This window comes from Pleurodeles waltl, chromosome 3_1, assembly GCF_031143425.1.
Source record: "Pleurodeles waltl isolate 20211129_DDA chromosome 3_1, aPleWal1.hap1.20221129, whole genome shotgun sequence".
NCBI classification, from domain to species: Eukaryota; Metazoa; Chordata; class Amphibia; order Caudata; family Salamandridae; genus Pleurodeles; species Pleurodeles waltl.
The window spans coordinates 1639927758-1639946499 of record NC_090440.1 but is presented as its reverse complement, the minus strand read 5'-3'; the positions used below and the strand labels follow the sequence as shown (position 1 = coordinate 1639946499).

At 46.5% G+C, this 18742-nt stretch overlaps 1 protein-coding gene across 4 annotated transcripts in view; it reads right to left on the bottom strand.

The window, feature by feature from the left end:
* Positions 1–18742, bottom strand: part of DCAF17 (DDB1 and CUL4 associated factor 17) — a 444850-nt gene that overhangs the window by 40379 nt on the left and 385729 nt on the right. For 3 of the 4 annotated variants that reach the window (XM_069225322.1, XM_069225323.1, XM_069225324.1), the window contains one exon: positions 8569–8724. The exons of the other annotated variant lie outside the window; for it this stretch is intronic. In XM_069225322.1, coding sequence (XP_069081423.1) covers positions 8569–8724 — 156 coding nt within the window. The remainder of the gene's footprint in view (positions 1–8568; positions 8725–18742) is intronic. 4 annotated transcript variants of the gene reach the window in all.

Sequence of the window (18742 nt, the reverse complement as noted above, 5' to 3'; positions counted from 1 at the left end):
TTTGCCACATTCACCTTCAGTATTTTTTCTACCTCTACGCACTCCACCCAGCAGGTCACCAGGGTCTCCACCCCTGACGACTAAACATTCTCTTTAACCCTTCTCATGGTCAAAGCATGTCCTAGATGGCTTTCAGGGGGCAAACCAACTTTTTCCCTGTGCAAACCATGTAGAGGCACAAACTTGCCCCCTCATTGCGAATTTGCCTCACAGCCTGACAGCTCATTCAAAGTGTTTAAATGCGTTTTCACTGCAGGATGAAATATTCTCTCCCCACTTCAACCATTTTGAAGCAAGCAAACTGCCTCATTTAAAACTATCTCTCCATTTCTTTGGCCCACTTATTCATTCATAAAGGCACCGCCACATCACTCTATCTCATCTTCTACACTTGCCAACGCACCTTCCCTTTCGTTGGTACCAAAGGCCACATCACCTTTTTCTTGCCAACTGATAAATAACAGAGGTAGCCAGCTTCATCATTATGCCATTCCACATCACATATGTACATCTGAGAGTACTCAGCATTCCACACTGCCACCAGAGCTTCTCTCTATATAACAGAATAGTTGTGCTGTAAACTTGTCATGGAATGAGAAGCAAAGGTTATAGTCTTCTCCGTTTTACGATTAATGGATACCCAGCTCGATGTTTCACTGGGTTCAATAATTCCTTCTTTAATCCTGTCCCTGAACATAGCCCTAACTTCCTCCCTGACTGGTACCTTCATCTTTGATTGCACCAGGACAGAATCTGGTTTCACCAAAATCCTGTAAACACAGCCATTAAGGTAGTTTACCACCTTCCTGAACACCTCCTTTGCACCCCTAATTATATTCTCAACTATGATGTCCTCTATCACCAAAACTTGATTGGGTATTCTGGGACTGACTATTAATACGAAGGTCATACTGATGTATTCAACCTAGAATTGGATGGCCATCCTCTGCAACATACACTTTGCCTTCAACAAGGTCATCTTTGAATTTTCATTGGCATACACTCCTAGATAGCAATGTCCTCGCCTTGATTCCTCCAGGGCAGATAGCTTTGGGAAAACGTTTAACATTGGGCCACTCCTTTTGAAAATTGCTCTTTGGATCAATGCTATATATGGACCATGCAACCACTATTATAAACAGTTTCCTAACCCCCTGCTCTAAATTCAGCTTTTGGGCTACATTTTCTGCCTTTATTCTCCAGGCTATCACCTATACTCAACACTCTATCAATATCTACATCTCCATCTCTGACACCTCTTCAGACATAACAAGTGACCCTACGCCTCCCTGCATCTCTACACATCTGAGAAAAGTGCCCTTCCCTCCTGCTCTACCTGCGCTCCTTGTTTTTGGCAAAACAACTTTTCAAATCAAGACCATGGTAATTATTTCCACATCTTTGACAACATCTGGCATCTTGCTTCAGCGTACTATTTTTTTCCACCAATTGCTCAATGTTTTAGTCCAAGCATTTCTTTCTCCCTCCATCTTCTCAATAGCAGAAACTCCAGCCCGTCTTTCCTACTTTCTCTATTTTCCACTTCCTTCATGCAGTACTTAGACTCTTCTACATCATAGGCTGTATACCCAAGGCAACTTTCAGAATGGATTCCTTGCTGCCCACAACCTTCCTTGATTTTTTTGCCTTCATACTGTACAAAGGATTGACAATGGATGAGATTATTGATCATCAAACCAAATTGGCAGTTTACATAGAGTTTTGCAATCTTGCAACAAACACATTTACTTTCCTGCTCTTGCTCTTGAGGGTTGAGTTTAAAATTGTAACCAAGTGATTGCAATGTTCACATCTTTGTCAAACCTAATGTAAAGCCTCGTTTTAGACTCCTTGCAGACATTCAGTACAGCCATTTAGCCATTTGGTTTCAAAGTGGCTGGCAAAAACGGGTTGGCCCTCTACCTTTTCCCAGGTGCTCAAAAGTAATGCTGTTTTCCTGGCTTGACAAAAGTCTTGTCCATCAAGTAATTCTAGATAATTTGCAAATATTTAGAGCAATTCTTCTCATTTAATGGGTTGGGGACCTGTTAAGCCAGGAATAGAGGATGCCAAAACATTGCACTTGCATCCATAATGTACAGAACCCTGAAGGTAAAAATGCCACCCTGCCATATATAAATAAAGATATGGTGATGGTTTACTGGATGGTAATACACTTAAATAGTGGGAACTGCTTTAAAGATGTTATACTGCTTCAATGGTTCTGCATTCTTTTAATTTTCTTTGTTCTTTCCTCCTTTTTGCTCATAGCCACCACTTTCTAAGGTCATCTCCTCTAGTGGGACACATGACACAGGAGATGCACACCTCCTCTGGTGATTTTGTGCACATCAGAGAATGTCTTCCAACTTGAAGCCTCTTCTCCTGGTGTTGCTCCTAAGAGACCAAGCTACCAGACACAAGCTCTTCCAGCCAGAACAAAGAGAATGCCACTGATACAGTTGTAATGGAACTAAGCGATTGCACAGGATGAGCATGCAGGGCAGAATCCTCACACATGTTACTCAGTCATACGTCCTTTATGCTTTGGAAGATGCTCTGCCTTGAGTACTAGTGTGGTGCCTGTGTGGTGTAAGTCACTCGAGCCACACCTTGTACTCTGCCACAGCCAAATGAGGAGCAAGGAGAGTCCATGAAGGCCACTGCAGGGATAGGATATAACTCTCTCAAAGGAGCCGGCCTTTGCATAAGATTGGCGTACCACACAAGTCTCATAGTTGTTCAGTTTATTCACATTTTGTTGTGACCTCCAGCTGACTGGTCAACTCTACACCAAAATGTAGTGAAACTGCAGGAAACCGTAAAGGCATAAGAGGTAGCTATGTCAAACATCTTCGATTGAATACTCAACATTGTTTGGCAAAATCTTTTACACTACTGTTGGCTTAACATTTGGGATTCCTCTGCATCCTTGTATTTCTTGAATCTTTAAAGGACTTTCAACTATGTCTGGACATTCTGAATCACTCATGAAGAACAAGAGTTCAGTTTTATTTTTTTTAAAAACACTTTCAAGCTGTCACCATCCCTCATCTTTAATTTTGAAACAAGATGTCTTCTCTGAGGTGCTCCTCAAGGCTGCTTCTGTTCAGCTTTTCTAATATCTATTTTGAGCAATCATCTGCTTATATCTCCCCAACTGCATTTGGATGTAGGCTTGTGGGGCACTGAATCCAGGTTCCTGTTTTGTATAGTGGAGGTATGTATTTGGTTTGAAGTAACCAGCTGAGGCTTAACTTTGGACACACTGAAGATACAAATACCAGTGGGTATGTGGATATATTTGGGCCCTCTGTTTTGGTCATCTGAGTTGTACTGTTCTATTCCCTTAAGGTGGTGAACAGTCAGAGGTGCTTCTGGAACCTACAATTTGACCAGTGGGTTTGCCTGTTTATTACCCCTGGCTTCATCAGAACAGTCTGCTGCTGCATTCCTCTAGGGAACCTTACAGCTCCAGTTGACCTTATAGAGTTGTAGATTACTTCCAAAATATGTATGCATCTTCTTCAGATAATCTAGAATGCAAATGACCATCTGATTTTGGAAGCCAGCACATTTTGACACTGCTATTTCCCTGCCTAAATTGATTCATTGGTTTCCTCTATTTGTAAAAGCCTCTTTCTCCTCAAATTGATCAACTCCTGGTGGTTTGAGCTTTAGAAAGCAGCTTACTAACCTGTCTCTTCACATGCCTTCTAGATGTACATACATTCTGAACCTAAACATCCATATCCAGGACCCTATTCATGCCTCCTAACTCTTCCAAGGAGGAACGTGCCAATGTGGGGGCAGACTGTCAAGGGATTTCTACTAGTTTGCAACTCCTGTAATAACTCTCTGACCTTTTCATATTATCTCAGGTGTAAGAAAGCTTGAAATATTATTTGTATACAAATCTGCACAAGTTGCTTTCACCAACAGATGGCAGGAAAAATAGTTTTTTGTTTTATTTTCTGTGAGGAATCTGAGTGGAGGGAGGTATCTCCAATGATCCAACAGAGGATGGCGTCAACATCATCTTTGGGTGCTGAATTTTGGAATTATCTATTTTATTTCTGTGGCTTATTGCTAAATGCAGCTACAACACACACATGATGTGTTTTCTGTTTGAGGTTCAAAAGCTGACTATAAGGCTAACGGTCATCCCTCATTAAGGTCTGGACAAGGATCATGTGCAGATTACCCAACAAAATACCTCAACTTAATACAATGTTTCAGCATTAACATCACACAGCATGGTTCTTTGGGCTCAGAGAGACTGCAGAAATACATTTCTCCATCTACAAAACTTGAAATCATAGGAAACTTTATGTTTTATTGGAGGATTATCCAAAACATCTAAGCTTGTAATCTGCTCCGATTGAGAATTTAATCACTTGGGTGATAAATTATACAGTACATTGTAGGAGTTTTGTTCACATGTCCATTGCTCAAGCAGAATACAGAGAACACAGACTTTATTTTATTCAATGTATCTGTGAATTGGCAAGCATGCCAAAGACTATCAGATTCTGAATGCTTGCTCTAGCACAATTACTAGAATATACAAACACGTAAAACTGATAAGACAGATTCAACAAATAGGATTCACTTGCTGCTCAAAAGACCAACAGCAAAACTTAAGCCTTTCACCTTTAAATAAAGGTTTGTGCGAAAATTTACTATTGCCTTCAACACCACTATGTTTCATAAAGGCACATTCACATTTTTTAAAGTTAGTTCTTCAGGAACAAGGCTACCATACATAGGCCCTCATTCTGACCTTGGCGGTCGGCGGAGAGGTGGCGGTCGGACCGCGAACAGACCGGCGGTCAGAAAAATGGCATTCTGACCGCGGGGGTCACCGCCGCGATCGACCGCCACTTCCCCACTCCGACCGCCACGGCGGTCATGACCGCCGGGCTGGAGTTTGCGCACTCCGGCCCGGTGGTCGTCCCAAGACCGCCAACGGTATCATGACCCTGCCTACCGCCGCGGTTTCTGGCGGTCGGGAACCGCCATGCGTACCATGGCGGTAAGCACTATCGGGGCCAGGGAATTCCTTCCCTGGCACTGATAGGGGTCTCCCCCACCCCCCACTACCCACCCGAGTCCTCCCCCCACACCCTCCACCCCCCTGCCACCCCCCAGAGGTGGTACGAACCCCCTCCCCACCCCCACCCCGACATGCACATACATGCACCCCGACATGCACACACCCCCAACATGCACATATACACACCCCCTACACACACATACACAACAGGGACACATACCCGCACACATACATGCAGACATGCGCACCTGCCGAACAGCACACATTACCCATAGACACAGCAGCACCCCCCGCCCGCATACACGCACTCACACACCCCCTCTACACACTCACACGCACACCCTCATGCACGCCCACATCACACAACACCCCCCCTCCCCCTCCCCTCACGGACGGTCAACTTACCTTGTGCGTTGGTCCTCCGGGAGGCGACGGGAGCCATGGGGAGGTGACCGCCAACAGAACACCGCCAACAGAAGACCGCCACACAGATATGTGGGTCGTAATTCTGTGGGCGGTGTTCTGCTGGCGTGGCGGTGGAGGTTGACCAGTCTCCACTTTTCCGCCGACCGCCAGTGTGGCTGCTGGCGGTTTCCCGGCGGAACGCTCCCAGCGGTCGGAATGCGCACAGCGGCATACCGCCGCGGTCGGCGGTGTTCACCGCAGCGGTAACTCGGCGGTCTCGCGAAAAGACCGCCAAGGTCAGAATGAGGGCCATAGAAATTAAAGGGAGTAGTTTATAATCTACTATTTCAGGTTTAAGAAGAAGACTACTGTGAGGGTCCTGGATCCTTCATTTGGGAAAAGGCGAAGGATCCTGAAAAACACGGGTTGCTTCCTAGTCTTTGGGTCTATTATTCATCTTTTCCTAATGACTGCAAAATAACAAATTATTTTAAAAACACCTCCATATGTAGGCCCACTTTGAAAGCATTTACTTAGAGTTAAATATTCCCCAAGTAGTGTGAAGATCATACTCCCTCTGTATGGTGGCATGCTAACACATTTTTCACTCTCATAAGAACAATTGAGATGTTGGGACACAGGAAACAAAGCCCCTCATTTTGACTTTGGCAGTCTTCTTTGAAGACTGCCAAAGACTGGGGTGCCAGAAGACCGCCCACAATTTTACAGGAACTGCTGGATTTTCGCCACACTTTGGGTGGAAATCCAGCAGTAGTCGTACTAGCTGGCAGAGGCGCATGGGCGGTTCCACCACCCGCCCCGCCAGAAGGACATCACCCGCCGTATTATGTGCAATGATACGGCGTGGCGGTGTCCTGATGACAGGGCACTGCCAGAGGTGGGAGCGCCCCTTCCCGTTCCCTGCCGGACAGTCTCCTCCCCGGACCAGGTAAGTTGACTGCCTGACAGAGGAGGGGGATAGGAGGGAGGGGAGTGTTGTTTGTGCATGTGTGAGTGGGTGTTTGTGTGTGTGTATGCATGTTTGTTGCTTGTGTGTATGTGTGTATGTATGGGTGTGTGTATGTGTGTTTGAATGGGTGTGTGCATGCATGGTTGAATGCGTGTATGGATGCTGAGGTGAATGCAAGTATGGATGTGTGTGAGTGTGTGCATTTAAGTGTAGGTGAATGAGTGTGGGTGTATGCGTGCGAGTATGTGGAGTGAGCAGAGGGTGCTGTACCTGGAAGGGGGGCAGGTTTTTTTTGTGCTTGCTGGGGATGGGGGGGGGGTGTCATATACCGGTGACAGGAAGAAATTCTGTGTCACCAGTAGCCTTTCCGCCACGGTTTTCGTGGCAGTGCTACCACTGAGGAAACCCTGGTGGAAAGGCAGCTCCTAATACTGCCGGCGGTCTTCTGTGGTCTAACCGCCCTGGCGGTATGAGTGGAGATGTGGGGGGTTCGCAAAGGCCGACCCGCCACGCTCATAATGTGGTCTTCACCGCCAGCCTGTTGGCGGTGAAACCGACACCTTTGCCCTGGTGGTAAGAAGACCGCCAGGGTCATAATGACCACCACAGTGTTTAAATGCCTGCCTTTGAAGGTAAAGGGAGCAGTTGCTCATCTATTGGTTGATGGAAAACAATCCTGTAGAATTTTTCTTGTTACACTTTAACTATCTTTCCCTGGAGATCGGGGGCAGGGCCCAGGAAAAGATTAGCTTTAATTACCATGTGTTGATATGCAACACTCTGTCCTCCTCTAATCATAATGGTGTTGGAAGGATTTACAGTAGTCTGAACTAAGGTCTCTAGAGCAATGAGGCTCAAGGTTCAAGACATCAAGTGACCCTACTACTATTTGAGTAAGTATTCCTTCTGAGTCACCATGATAATGCTGAAGTAAGAGCAGAGAACATTTACAGAAGTTTGACTGAAGGTAATCATTCTCATTACAGAGAATGGAATCTGATTTTCCCTTTTGTGAAATGAGGCCGATGGAACTGCAAGGATGCAGGAAGCCATCCATGCAGTTCACTTTTTGTTTTTTAAATAATTTTATATAGAGTTTTTTAGAATGCACAATGTACAAGATCATGACAATCAATTCATACAGTCACTTCACTAAGGCAAAACCCATGAAAGGAGAGTAGCAAGTCAGCACCTAAATCAGAAGTGTCAAAGAGCTTGTGAGGTTATAGACCAAAACGCAATACGAAGAGTATCGTCAGATAAAACAGTGAATGACAGGCTGTGCATAAGGAAGCTAAACTGTGGCAAATTGGGCAGGGTGGGGAGGGGTTTATTGGAGACAATGACAAAGAGGATAGGGATAGAAATCTGAGAGTGTCGGGTGATGGAGGTAGTTCAAGGAGCCTTACACCAAGCTAAGAGTAATGATGGTGTCCAGCGGTCTGGAGTAGGAGGGATAAGGCTCCGGCGAACAGCTGAGGAGGAGGATCCAAGAGGCCCTCTGTGGGGGACTGGAGGAGAAACCCCCCCACACATATCTAGGTTAGGGCATGTGAGCACGGGGACCTGAGCTGGGCTCTTGCATCAAGGGCCTTATAATGTGGGGTGGGGAAGGGGTGAGGAGGGAAACACAATGGCAGAGCTCAGAAGGAGGAGGTGGACCCATTGTGGGATTCTGACAATTTAGCAATAAATCAGTCCCATTTGGGGGCTATTGAATGGCGATAAAGAACCTTTGCCTCCTCACTGTGCAAGGTCACAGATACAGCCCCAGCCTATAGGTCCACAGCACGCCACCACAACCCAATGCACAGGGGTGCTGGGTTTTCCACTGCATGTTAACAGTGCACTCATGCAGTGTACTCTATAAGCAGTAAACTATTCTAGTCAAGTGAGCCTAGGGAGGAAACATTAACATATCCCTTTGACATACTGACCTGGTTTTGTAGGAAGAAAAGGGAGTTAGGTAGAATATTCAGAGCTCCTAGAATTTAAGCTGGTTTCCAGGGATGTTTTGTGGCAATACAAAACACGTATAAACAAATGAAAGTCGTGTGAAGCTTCTAATAAGCTTTAGGAGTTGCCAGGGCTTTAATGAAGTGAAGATGTAGTCCTTTTGTGTAGCTTACTAACTCACCACATCCCAAGATTCCTCTAGCATGATGTTTTTCAGCAAAGTCCCAGTCTCATTGCAGTAGAAACCAATATGAGCTCTTCCTTCATTTTCTGTCTGTGTCACTGCCACGACAGATAGCAAGTCGAGCTCGTCCTCATAGTCCACAATCTTGAATGTCTAGAAGAAAAAACATCTACATAGAAAGTATTCCTCTTCTTGCGACACAAAAGCAAGCACACAGCTCCTGAAATTTAATAGTAAAGGTAATTGTTCATAATCAGCACAATGAGAGACCGTGAGCAGGAAGGTGCTACACAAGGGCGAGGATAGAACTGTATGTACCTAGAAACGCCAAAGCTTCCACAGGAGTTATTGAACGAAGACATGTATTACATAAACAAGATCTAATCATTCAGATCACACAGTCTTCTTACAAGACAATAACACTTAGGGCCTGATTCTGACCCTGGCGGCCGGTGACCGCCAGGGTCACCGGCCACGGGAGCACCGCCGACAGACCGGCGGTGCTCCGAAGGGCATTCTGACCGCGGCGGTTCTGCCGCGGCCAGAAAGGGTAAACCGGCGGTCTCCCGCCGGTTTACCGCTGCCCTTGGAATCCCCCATGGCGGCGCAGCTTGCTGCGCCACCATGGGGGATTCTGACACCCCCTACCGCCATCCTGTTCCTGGCGGTTCGCCCGCCAGGAACAGGATGGCGGTAGGGGGTGCCGCGGGGCCCCTGGGGGCCCCTGCCGTGCCCATGCCAATGGCATGGGCACGGCAGGGGCCCCCGTAAGAGGGCCCCACTGTGTATTTCAGTGTCTGCCTAGCAGACACTGAAATACGCGACGGGTGCAAACTGCACCCGTCGCACATGCCCACTCCGCCGGCTCCATTCGGAGCCGGCTTCCTCGTGGGGAGGGGTTTCCCGCTGGGCTGGCGGGCGGCCTTCTGGCGGTCGCCCGCCAGCCCAGCGGGAAAGCCAGAATGGCCTCCGCGGTCTTTCAACCGCGGAGCGGCCATATGGCGGTTCCCTCCAGGCGGGCGGCGACCGCCGCCCGCCGGGGTCAAAATGACCCCCTTAGTGTTGGTCAAACTAAAATGCTCAGAAGCTTAGAATGATGTTCAATTATGCAAAAAAGAAAGATAAAAGCTAGGTAGTCCCCGTCTAAGGTGGAGATCATTCCAACTGAAAAATTATTCATGAATATTTCTAAATTTACCTGCCTCAGATATGTGTATTCTGGCAAAATCTTTGTGTACTGAACTCTCATGAGAAGAGAACAGGTGAGAGGTGCTGCTTTCAACTCATTCCATGTGGGCTTGAACACTACTTTACTAATTAAAAAGCTGTAACGCTTTACCTAGAAAGGGAAATGTCTGTCGTTTTACGGCTCAGCGAGGAAGGTAATTTACTAATCCAATGCTGCCAGACTATCCCAGGACACAGACTTTTTCAGTCTGGGAAATACATAGTGTGCCTAGTCTACTAATGTCTTCTGCTCGAAAAGATGTTCATCTCAAATAGAAAATACGCAGATTTCCTCTTTCTGTTTCATAAGAAGACTCACCAACACAATGGTCAATATCATATGGGACAAATTACAAAAATCATTGTAGAAACAACAATCTCCATTGTTATTCCCCATACATGGGAATTAGTTATCCCAGTAGTTTCAGTAATTGTCAGATGCTGGAATTCTACCCTATGTACCTCACTACTTGCAACGAGGGCTTCTGAAAGCAAGGAAAACATGTGAGATGTGTATCAATTGGCTTACTGCACCTTTATGATGTGGCCCTTATTCAGAATCATGCAATAGTATTTGATGCTTAGATGCAGTAGCTGTAGGAGGCTGGACTGGCTTGTAATGAGTACCAAGGGTTACTTACACCTTGCACCAGGTCCAGTTATCCCTTATTAGTGTATAGGGTGTCTAGCAGCATAGGCTGATAGATAATGGTAGCTTAGCAGAGCAGCTTAGGCTGAACTAGGAGACGAATGAAGCTCCTACAGTACCACTAGTGTCATATGCACAATATCATAAGAAAACACAATACACAGATATACTAAAAATAAAGGTACTTTATTTTTATGACAATATGCCAAAAGTATCTCAGTGAGTACCCTCAGTATGAGGATAGCAAATATACACAAGATATATGTACACAATACCAAAATATGCAGTAATAGTATTAGAAAACAGTGCAAACAATGTATAGTTACAATAGGATGCAATGGAGACACATAGGGATAGGGGCAACACAAACCATATACTCCAAAAGTGGAATGCGAACCACGAATGGACCCCAAACCTATGTGACCTTGTAGAGGGTCGCTGGGACTATTAGAAAATAGTAAGGGTTAGAAAAATAGCCCACCCCAAGACCCTGAAAAGTGAGTGCAAAGTGCACTAAAGTTCCCCAAAGGACATAGAAGTCGTGATAGGGGAATTCTGCAGGAAAGACACAAATCAGCAATGCAACAACGATGGATTTCCAGTCGAGGGTACCTGTGGAACAAGGGGACCAAGTCCAAAAGTCACAAGCAAGTCGGAGATGGGCAGATGCCCAGGAAATGCCAGCTGTGGGTGCAAAGAAGCTGCTACTGGACAGTAGAAGCTGGAGATTCTGCAGGAACGACAAGGGCTAGGAACTTCCCCTTTGGAGGAGGGATCCCCCACGCCGTGGAGAGTCGTGCAGAAGTGTTTTCCTGAAGAAAGACCGCCAACAAGCCTTGCTAGCTGCAAATCGTGCGGTTAGGGTTTTTGGGTGCTGCTGTGGCCCAGGAGGGACCAGGATGTCGCCAATTGGGTCTGGGGACAGAGGGGGCGTCGAGCAAGACAAGGAGCCCTCTCAGCAGCAGCAGCCAGAAACAGGCACTACGAGGATGCGTGAAACGGTGCTCTCCTGAAGTCGCACAAAGGAGTCCCACTTCGCCGGAGAACAACTTAGCAGGTCGTGCAATGCAGGTTAGAGTGCAGTGGACCCAGGCTGGACTGTGCACAAAGGATTTCCGCCGGAAGTGCACGGAGGCCGGAGTAGCTGCAAAAGTCGCCATTCCCAGCAATGCAGTCTGGCGTGGGGAGGCAAGGACTTACCTCCACCAAACTTGGACTGAAGAGTCACTGGACTGTGGGAGTCACTTGGACAGAGTTGCTGGATTCAAGGGACCTCGCTCGTCGTGCTGAGAGGAGACCCAGGGGACCGGTGATGCAGTTCTTTGGTGCCTGCGGTAGCAGGGGGAAGATTCCGTCGACCCAAGGGAGATTTCTTCGGAGCTTCTAGTGCAGAGAGGAGGCAGACTACCCCCACAGCATGCACCACCAGGAAAACAGTCGAGAAGGCGGCAGGATCAGTGTTACAGAGTTGCAGTAGTCGTCTTCGCTACTTTGTTGCAGTTTTGCAGGCTTCCAGCGCGGTCAGCAGTCGATTCCTTGGCAGAAGGTGAAGAGAGGAAATCCCCAAAGCAGAGACCTTAAATAGCCAGAAAAGAGGGTTTGGCTACTTAGGAGAGAAGATAGGCTAGCAACACCTGAAGGAGCCTATCAGAAGGAGTCTCTGACGTCACCTGCTGGCACTGGCCACTCAGAGCAGTTCAGTGTGCCAGCAGCACCTCTGTTTCCAAGATGGCAGAGGTCTGGAGCACACTGGAGGAGCTCTGGGCACCTCCCAGGGGAGGTACAGGTCAGGGGAGTGGTCACTCCCCTTTCCTTTGTCCAGTCTCACACCAGAGCAGGGCTAAGGGGTCCCTGAACCGGTGTAGACTGGCTTATGCAGAAATGGGCACCATGTGTGCCCATGAAAGCATTTCCAGAGGCTGGGGGAGGCTACTCCTCCCCTGTCTTCACACCATTTTCCAAAGGGAGAGGGTGTAACACCCTCTCTCAGAGGAAGTCCTTTGTTCTGCCATCCTGGGCCAGGCCTGGCTGGACCCCAGGAGGGCAGAAGCCTGTCTGAGGGGTTGGCAGCAGCAGCAGCTGCAGTGAAACCCCGGGAAAGGCAGTTTGGCAGTACCAGGGTCTGTGCTACAGACCACTGGGATCATGGGATTGTGCCAACTATGCCAGGATGGTATAGAGGGGGCAATTCCATGATCATAGACATGTTACATGGCCATATTCGGAGTTACCATTGTGAAGCTACATATAGGTAGTGACCTATATGTAGTGCACGTGTGTAATGGTGTCCCCGCACTCACAAAGTCCGGGGAATTGGCCCTGAACAATGTTCGGGCACCTTGGCTAGTGCCAGGGTGCCCACACACTAAGTAACTTAGCACCCAACCTTTACCAGGTAAAGGTTAGACATATAGGTGACTTATAAGTTACTTAAGTGCAGTGTAAAATGGCTGTGAAATAACGTGGACGTTATTTCACTCAGGCTGCAGTGGCAGGCCTGTGTAAGAATTGTCAGAGCTCCCTATGGGTGGCAAAAGAAATGCTGCATCCCATAGGGATCTCCTGGAACCCCAATACCCTGGGTACCTCAGTACCATATACTAGGGAATTATAAGGGTGTTCCAGTATGCCAATGTAAATTGGTAAAATTAGTCACTAGCCTGTTAGTGACAATTTGAAAGAAATGAGAGAGCATAACCACTGAGGTTCTGATTAGCAGAGCCTCAGTGAGACAGTTAGTCATAACACAGGTAACACATTCAGGCACACTTATGAGCACTGGGGCCCTGGCTGGCAGGGTCCCAGTGACACATACAACTAAAACAACATATATACAGTGGAAAATGGGGGTAACATGCCAGGCAAGATGGTACTTTCCTACAGTAGCCACACATTTTTAACAGAAACAAATGTGTAGATTAACACCAGTTAGCGAAAGGTGTAAACTCCTCCACACAACAGTGCAGAAATCTGTAAATCTTATTACCATTAGCTGTTTCCCATTTATGGGCAGAAAATTTGAAATCTGCTATAATATCATACATCCAGCTGCAGAATTACCTCATCCCTGACATTTCAAGAACTTAGCACCAAACTCTAAATGAGAGATACATCTTTTCCCTGCAACGGATCTGAATTGGGACTAACATCTTTATTTGTGGTTTTATATAGCACAGAGCCAGCTCAAAAGGTTACAGGAAATCTTTACACAGATATTTATTTACAAGAGTAAATTGCTTGTCGTAGTTTGGACTCTTACTCTGGGCAAGACTGCTAGATCAAGGATGACAGTACTTATGTTTGTAGGTAACTATGCCTATTCTACAACAAGTTGCAACTGTAGTCCCAACCCTTCCGGCTCACTAGCAGTACCTCACCAACAACCCAAACTGTTAAAGGTGATTTGTGGCAGCCTTTACGCATGGACTCAGAAGTATGACATCTCAGGGAGTGTCGTGGTTAAACTAAGATTACCCCTTTCTCACAGATATATTATGTCTCAACGAAAACACAGGCAATAACGAAGATACAGTAATGTTTCAAGAGTTTTTATTTAATACAATGCAGTAAATCGTATTGGCTTCAATGATTAGGATAATGAACAGTACAAGAGATAGAATTGTGTAAAGATGAGGGTCATGATTGTGAAGACCCCCACCATCTTGTATAAGCATAGAAAGACATAAAGTTTATCATTTGCCAGTGTACCCCATCATAATAGGCCTAACCTTCTACCTAGAGGAGAGCTGGGTATGTTAAACCTAATCTGCCAATGCCAGGTCCCTGGAAGGAGCCCCCAACCCTGGTTACCTTGAGTGAGGTCTCGAGCTCAGACTTTGCAAGAACACAAAGTCCGGGTCAGCGTCAAGGCGACATGCAGCATCGATAGCAGTGATGGTATCTGGGTGGAATCCCTCTGATTATCTGTCTAAAGTGTGATGTTTTTATACAGATCTACTTGGACCCCTGACGTAGGTTATTCCAAAACAATAGATAATGCTGCATGCTTGGGACGGTAATTTCTAATGTGAGCACCTACAGTTTGTTTGCCTTTGTTGCATGAGTTGACGCCTTAGCGCGGTGACACTGATAACATAACTCTAAACAAAAAGGCCTAACTATAAACAAGGCAGCCATCTTAGAAGAATTAATTAAATAAATGGTCTAAGACAGAGCAAGCTAAGTAGGTTAAAAGTCACTAGGTGACGGGGGCACGAGTCTGCAAGCCAAAGGCTAAGCTAACTCCCGTTATCCCATTAAAACAAACTAGGATTTACTACACCCTCCCCATTGCCGTAACAAGTGTGATGCCAGTACTGGCCGCCACCGAAGGTGAGGTAATCCAAAAGCTAAAAAAGCTGCTCTGAACTAAAATTGAAGCATAAAAAACAAAGTTAAAAACATAGCTGAAAATTGAACGTTTAATACATAATAAAGAGATTTAAAGTCAACCATGACAAGCACAGCAGGCCAAAGTAAATCATTGTGGCGTGGAACTATAGTCATGATCTTGAAGACTAGCTCCGAAGTCAACTTGCAAAAAGTAATAAAAAAATTAGGCCAAATCGTCTAATATGAGATCGATCACTTGGGCGGATGGATTCACAGAGCAAAAGTGTGCAATAGTCTCATTTGTGGGTCCACATGCATCAGTGCCATTGTCCGTAGATGGTAGAACCAACTCAGAGTGTTCATAAGTGGTCTCGCAAATCAGCCTTAGTCTCATGGGGCACGACCGTGTATGAACCCTGATCGGGGACATCAGCAGTTCTAGGTCCACAGGAGATACTGGCAGGACAGCAAGACACACAGTTGGCAAATGTTCGAAGAAGCACCATACGCAGTGAAAGGCCGGCTGCACGCGCCAGAGGAGTGGTCGAAATGACAATGACCAATTCCACTCTAGTTCCTCCAGCAAGGAAGCATCGAAGATCTGAACGATGCGTTCACGGCACAGTTGTGCTGGTGGCAGTGGCTCCATCGCTCCGTGTAGCTGTAAAGAGACAACCACTGCGAATCAGAAAAAACAGCAGTAGTATTCCGCCAAATAATGCCAAAATTATAGGAAAGCCACCAAACACACTAGAAAAGAGTGAATGGATGGCAGACGGGATGTCTCTGAAGATAGCCTGGAAGACGGACACAAATCCAGACCCGACAGCCTTAAAGAAGTGGACAATCCCAGTAGTGCTCGAGGCATTGAATATTCTGGATACCAGCTCACCAAAGTGCTTGGGGAAGTTGGTATTTAATAGGGATTGTATCTCGACTGATGATCTCGCAATCTGGAGCGCACACGTCTCTCTAGCGGATGTCAAAGCGACCTGTTTCTGAAACAGTAGCGCCTTTAGTCTACTCAGCTTGTCATAATTCACATTAATAGCATCAATGTGTGGCCACATTTCTGATACCTTTATCTCTTGTGTGAGGGGAAATAAAACATGTCCACAACACGTAATGACCTTAGAGATCAAAATTGTGTAGGCAATGCCCTGTCGCATACTGCAACAGCTTTGATCTCTCAGCACAACGTAACTGCTATTGGTAAGTACATGAAATGCTGGTTGAATCAAAGAGACGGTAGTACCCTTCAGAAAACAGGCCAAGTTCGCGACCCCGGCATTGCAGTGGCCGTAAAGGGCCACCTGCTTGCAGATCACAGAATGACTAACAGTAGTCTCACAGTCGCTTCCGCTAAGAAAGACTTCTGTTTCGCTGTTCAGACATTTATAATCAAAAGGCAACTCCCACTCTTCCTTAATATAGCTATCACCCAAACGCTCATACCTGCCACAGCAAGATGTTTCAAGCACTTAAAAAAATGAAAGGTGGATATGGGCAGATTAATAATGCCATGTATGAGCCAGACAGTCGAAGGACTCTCTGCAATCGTAAAAGGCAACTTTTCCAGCTTTTCTATATGAAGCCTGGTGAAACTCGCTTCCCTTTTAGCCATTGTCTGTTGTTTCTCAGAGAGATTAAAAGCAGCGAACAGTTCACTACCGTTAATTTATCTCCTGGAACACGGCCATTTTTCAATGTTTGTAACGTCCAACCAAGCAGCATAATAGAACGCAGCTGACTTTGTCCATGGTATAAACGGGACGTTTCTGACTGAATAATATCGATCGTAGATGACACTATATTTGTAAGCGAATAAAATATGTTGGATAGGGTGTTCATGCCGTTATCGACAACCACCAAAGTTCTTTCTTAGTTTTCCTTATCTATCTGCCTTAAACGTGCAGTGGCTTCTATCCGAGAAAGTTTCCATATCTCATTATACATTGCATATACAAATCTTTTAGAGCGCTGTTTCCTAGGACCTAACAGGAAGTCCTGCAAGTCTATATTTTCAGAAAGTGTGTTCAGGTGTTCTTTAAGCTGCGGCTAACGTGTTAGACTATACCCATTGTTGACACAGTTTACCCACATTGTACGTAGTGACTATCCCCGTGTGTTGACCTGAGATGAAGCGAGGATCTGGCCGGCTAATCTTAAAACCCCCTAAGGAATTAAAAAAACGAGCCTGACATCCATTGGTGTCTACTGGCCATACTAACCACCCGCCGGGACTGGAAAGTGAAGAATTATAGGTACCAGCCTGAACTTTTGCATCTAGCTCTTCTAGAAACTGGGCGTGTTTTTTTCTTTTATTTTTGCTAACCCAAGGCAGGACGTCAGTTGAACAGTGTCATTCAAAAAAATAATATGTTCAGGAATCAGGCATGCCCTAAACAAGGCCTCCCTACCCTGTATTTGCCAATCCTGTGTCTCCCATACACTCTTTAAATCAATATTGTTCTTCCAGTGATCGTAAGCTTCAACGGTAAGACGGGAAACAAAGGCATCTGAATATATCAGTTTTGTATCTGTCAGCAAAATGTTCCTAATTTTTGACGAGGCAATTTGAAAAAAATATGACTCGGAGTTTCTTGTATCATGCCCAGAAAAGTAAGTGAATTTTTCCAAATAATTTTTAGGGCCCCCCCACTGGTGGCATTGAACAATGTTCCCACTGTGTGTAATTAAGTACAGGTCTATGGTGGTCATTACAACCCAGGCGGACGGTGTTAAAGCTGCGGTAATCCCGCAAACAGGCCGGCTGAAAAAAAAGGGAATTATGACCCTGGCGGAAACCGCCAACAAAGACAGCCACTTTAACACACCTCCCGCCACGGCGGTACAGACAAGCAGCGCAGCGGTCACTGCCAACAGACAGGCGGAAGACGATGTACCGCCCATAGTATCACAACCCGCCAATCCGACACCTTTTCCGGGGCGGATTCACCGTGGATAAAAACATGGCGGAAACAGCTTTTGCAATGGGAAAACGCTCACCTTAACACATCCCACGAGGAACGAGGACGCCATGGAGCCGGAACTCCAAATACTCCATGCGCTTGTCTTTCTGCTCCTCTACGACCACCATCTACGTAGGCGCCAAAGACAACGGTGAGCCTGCAACTACGACATGGGGGAGGCAAAAGTTAGGGGGACACCCACGAAACACCCCAACCCTCGCATATTACAACATACACACCAATGCATCCACAAAAATCACAGTAACAACCCACAATCCCCCCGGAAGAATGCAAAGACAAAGCGAAATCCGTTCAAACATTGTAATGTTGCAATATACATGTTTTGCAAAAATATACAGATATATACGAAAATCAGGCAGAAATAAATACATTACGAGAAGTAGTGCAGATATGTACATATCAATGTCCGTGCACCACTAGTCCACAAATGCATGGGCGAGGCCCACAAAAGATACCTGACCACAATCGGAGAGAACACTGCCGGGGCATCAGATAGAAATACTACAGGCACCTCAGGGGGAAGGGCATGGGGGGCACCTCAGCCGGATGACTGCAAAGCCAGTTCCACGACGGGGCTCCATGCCCACTGTGCCATCCTGGGGAGTGCAAAGCCACAGTCTCTCAAGTCTCTACAATGGCTGGCTTGCCCACTGTGCCATCCTGGGGAGTGCAAAGCCACAGTCTCTCAAGTCTCTACAGTGGCTGGCTTGCCCACTGTGCCATCCTGGGGAGTTCAAAGCCTCAATTTCGAAAGTAGATAACATCCGCCAGTGGCTCGTGAGGGGGACTGGTGCCCAGACTGGATTAGTCTCCCCGTGAAAGTTCCTGTCCCGTCACCGTCCCAGCTGCACATGGGATAAGGATGCTTGATGTGGCGGTCTACTCATTCTTACCCGGTGCCTGCACTGTTCAGCGGTGCTTTGCCATGGCGGTTCTGGACTGTTCAGCGGGGCTTTGCCATGGCGGTGCT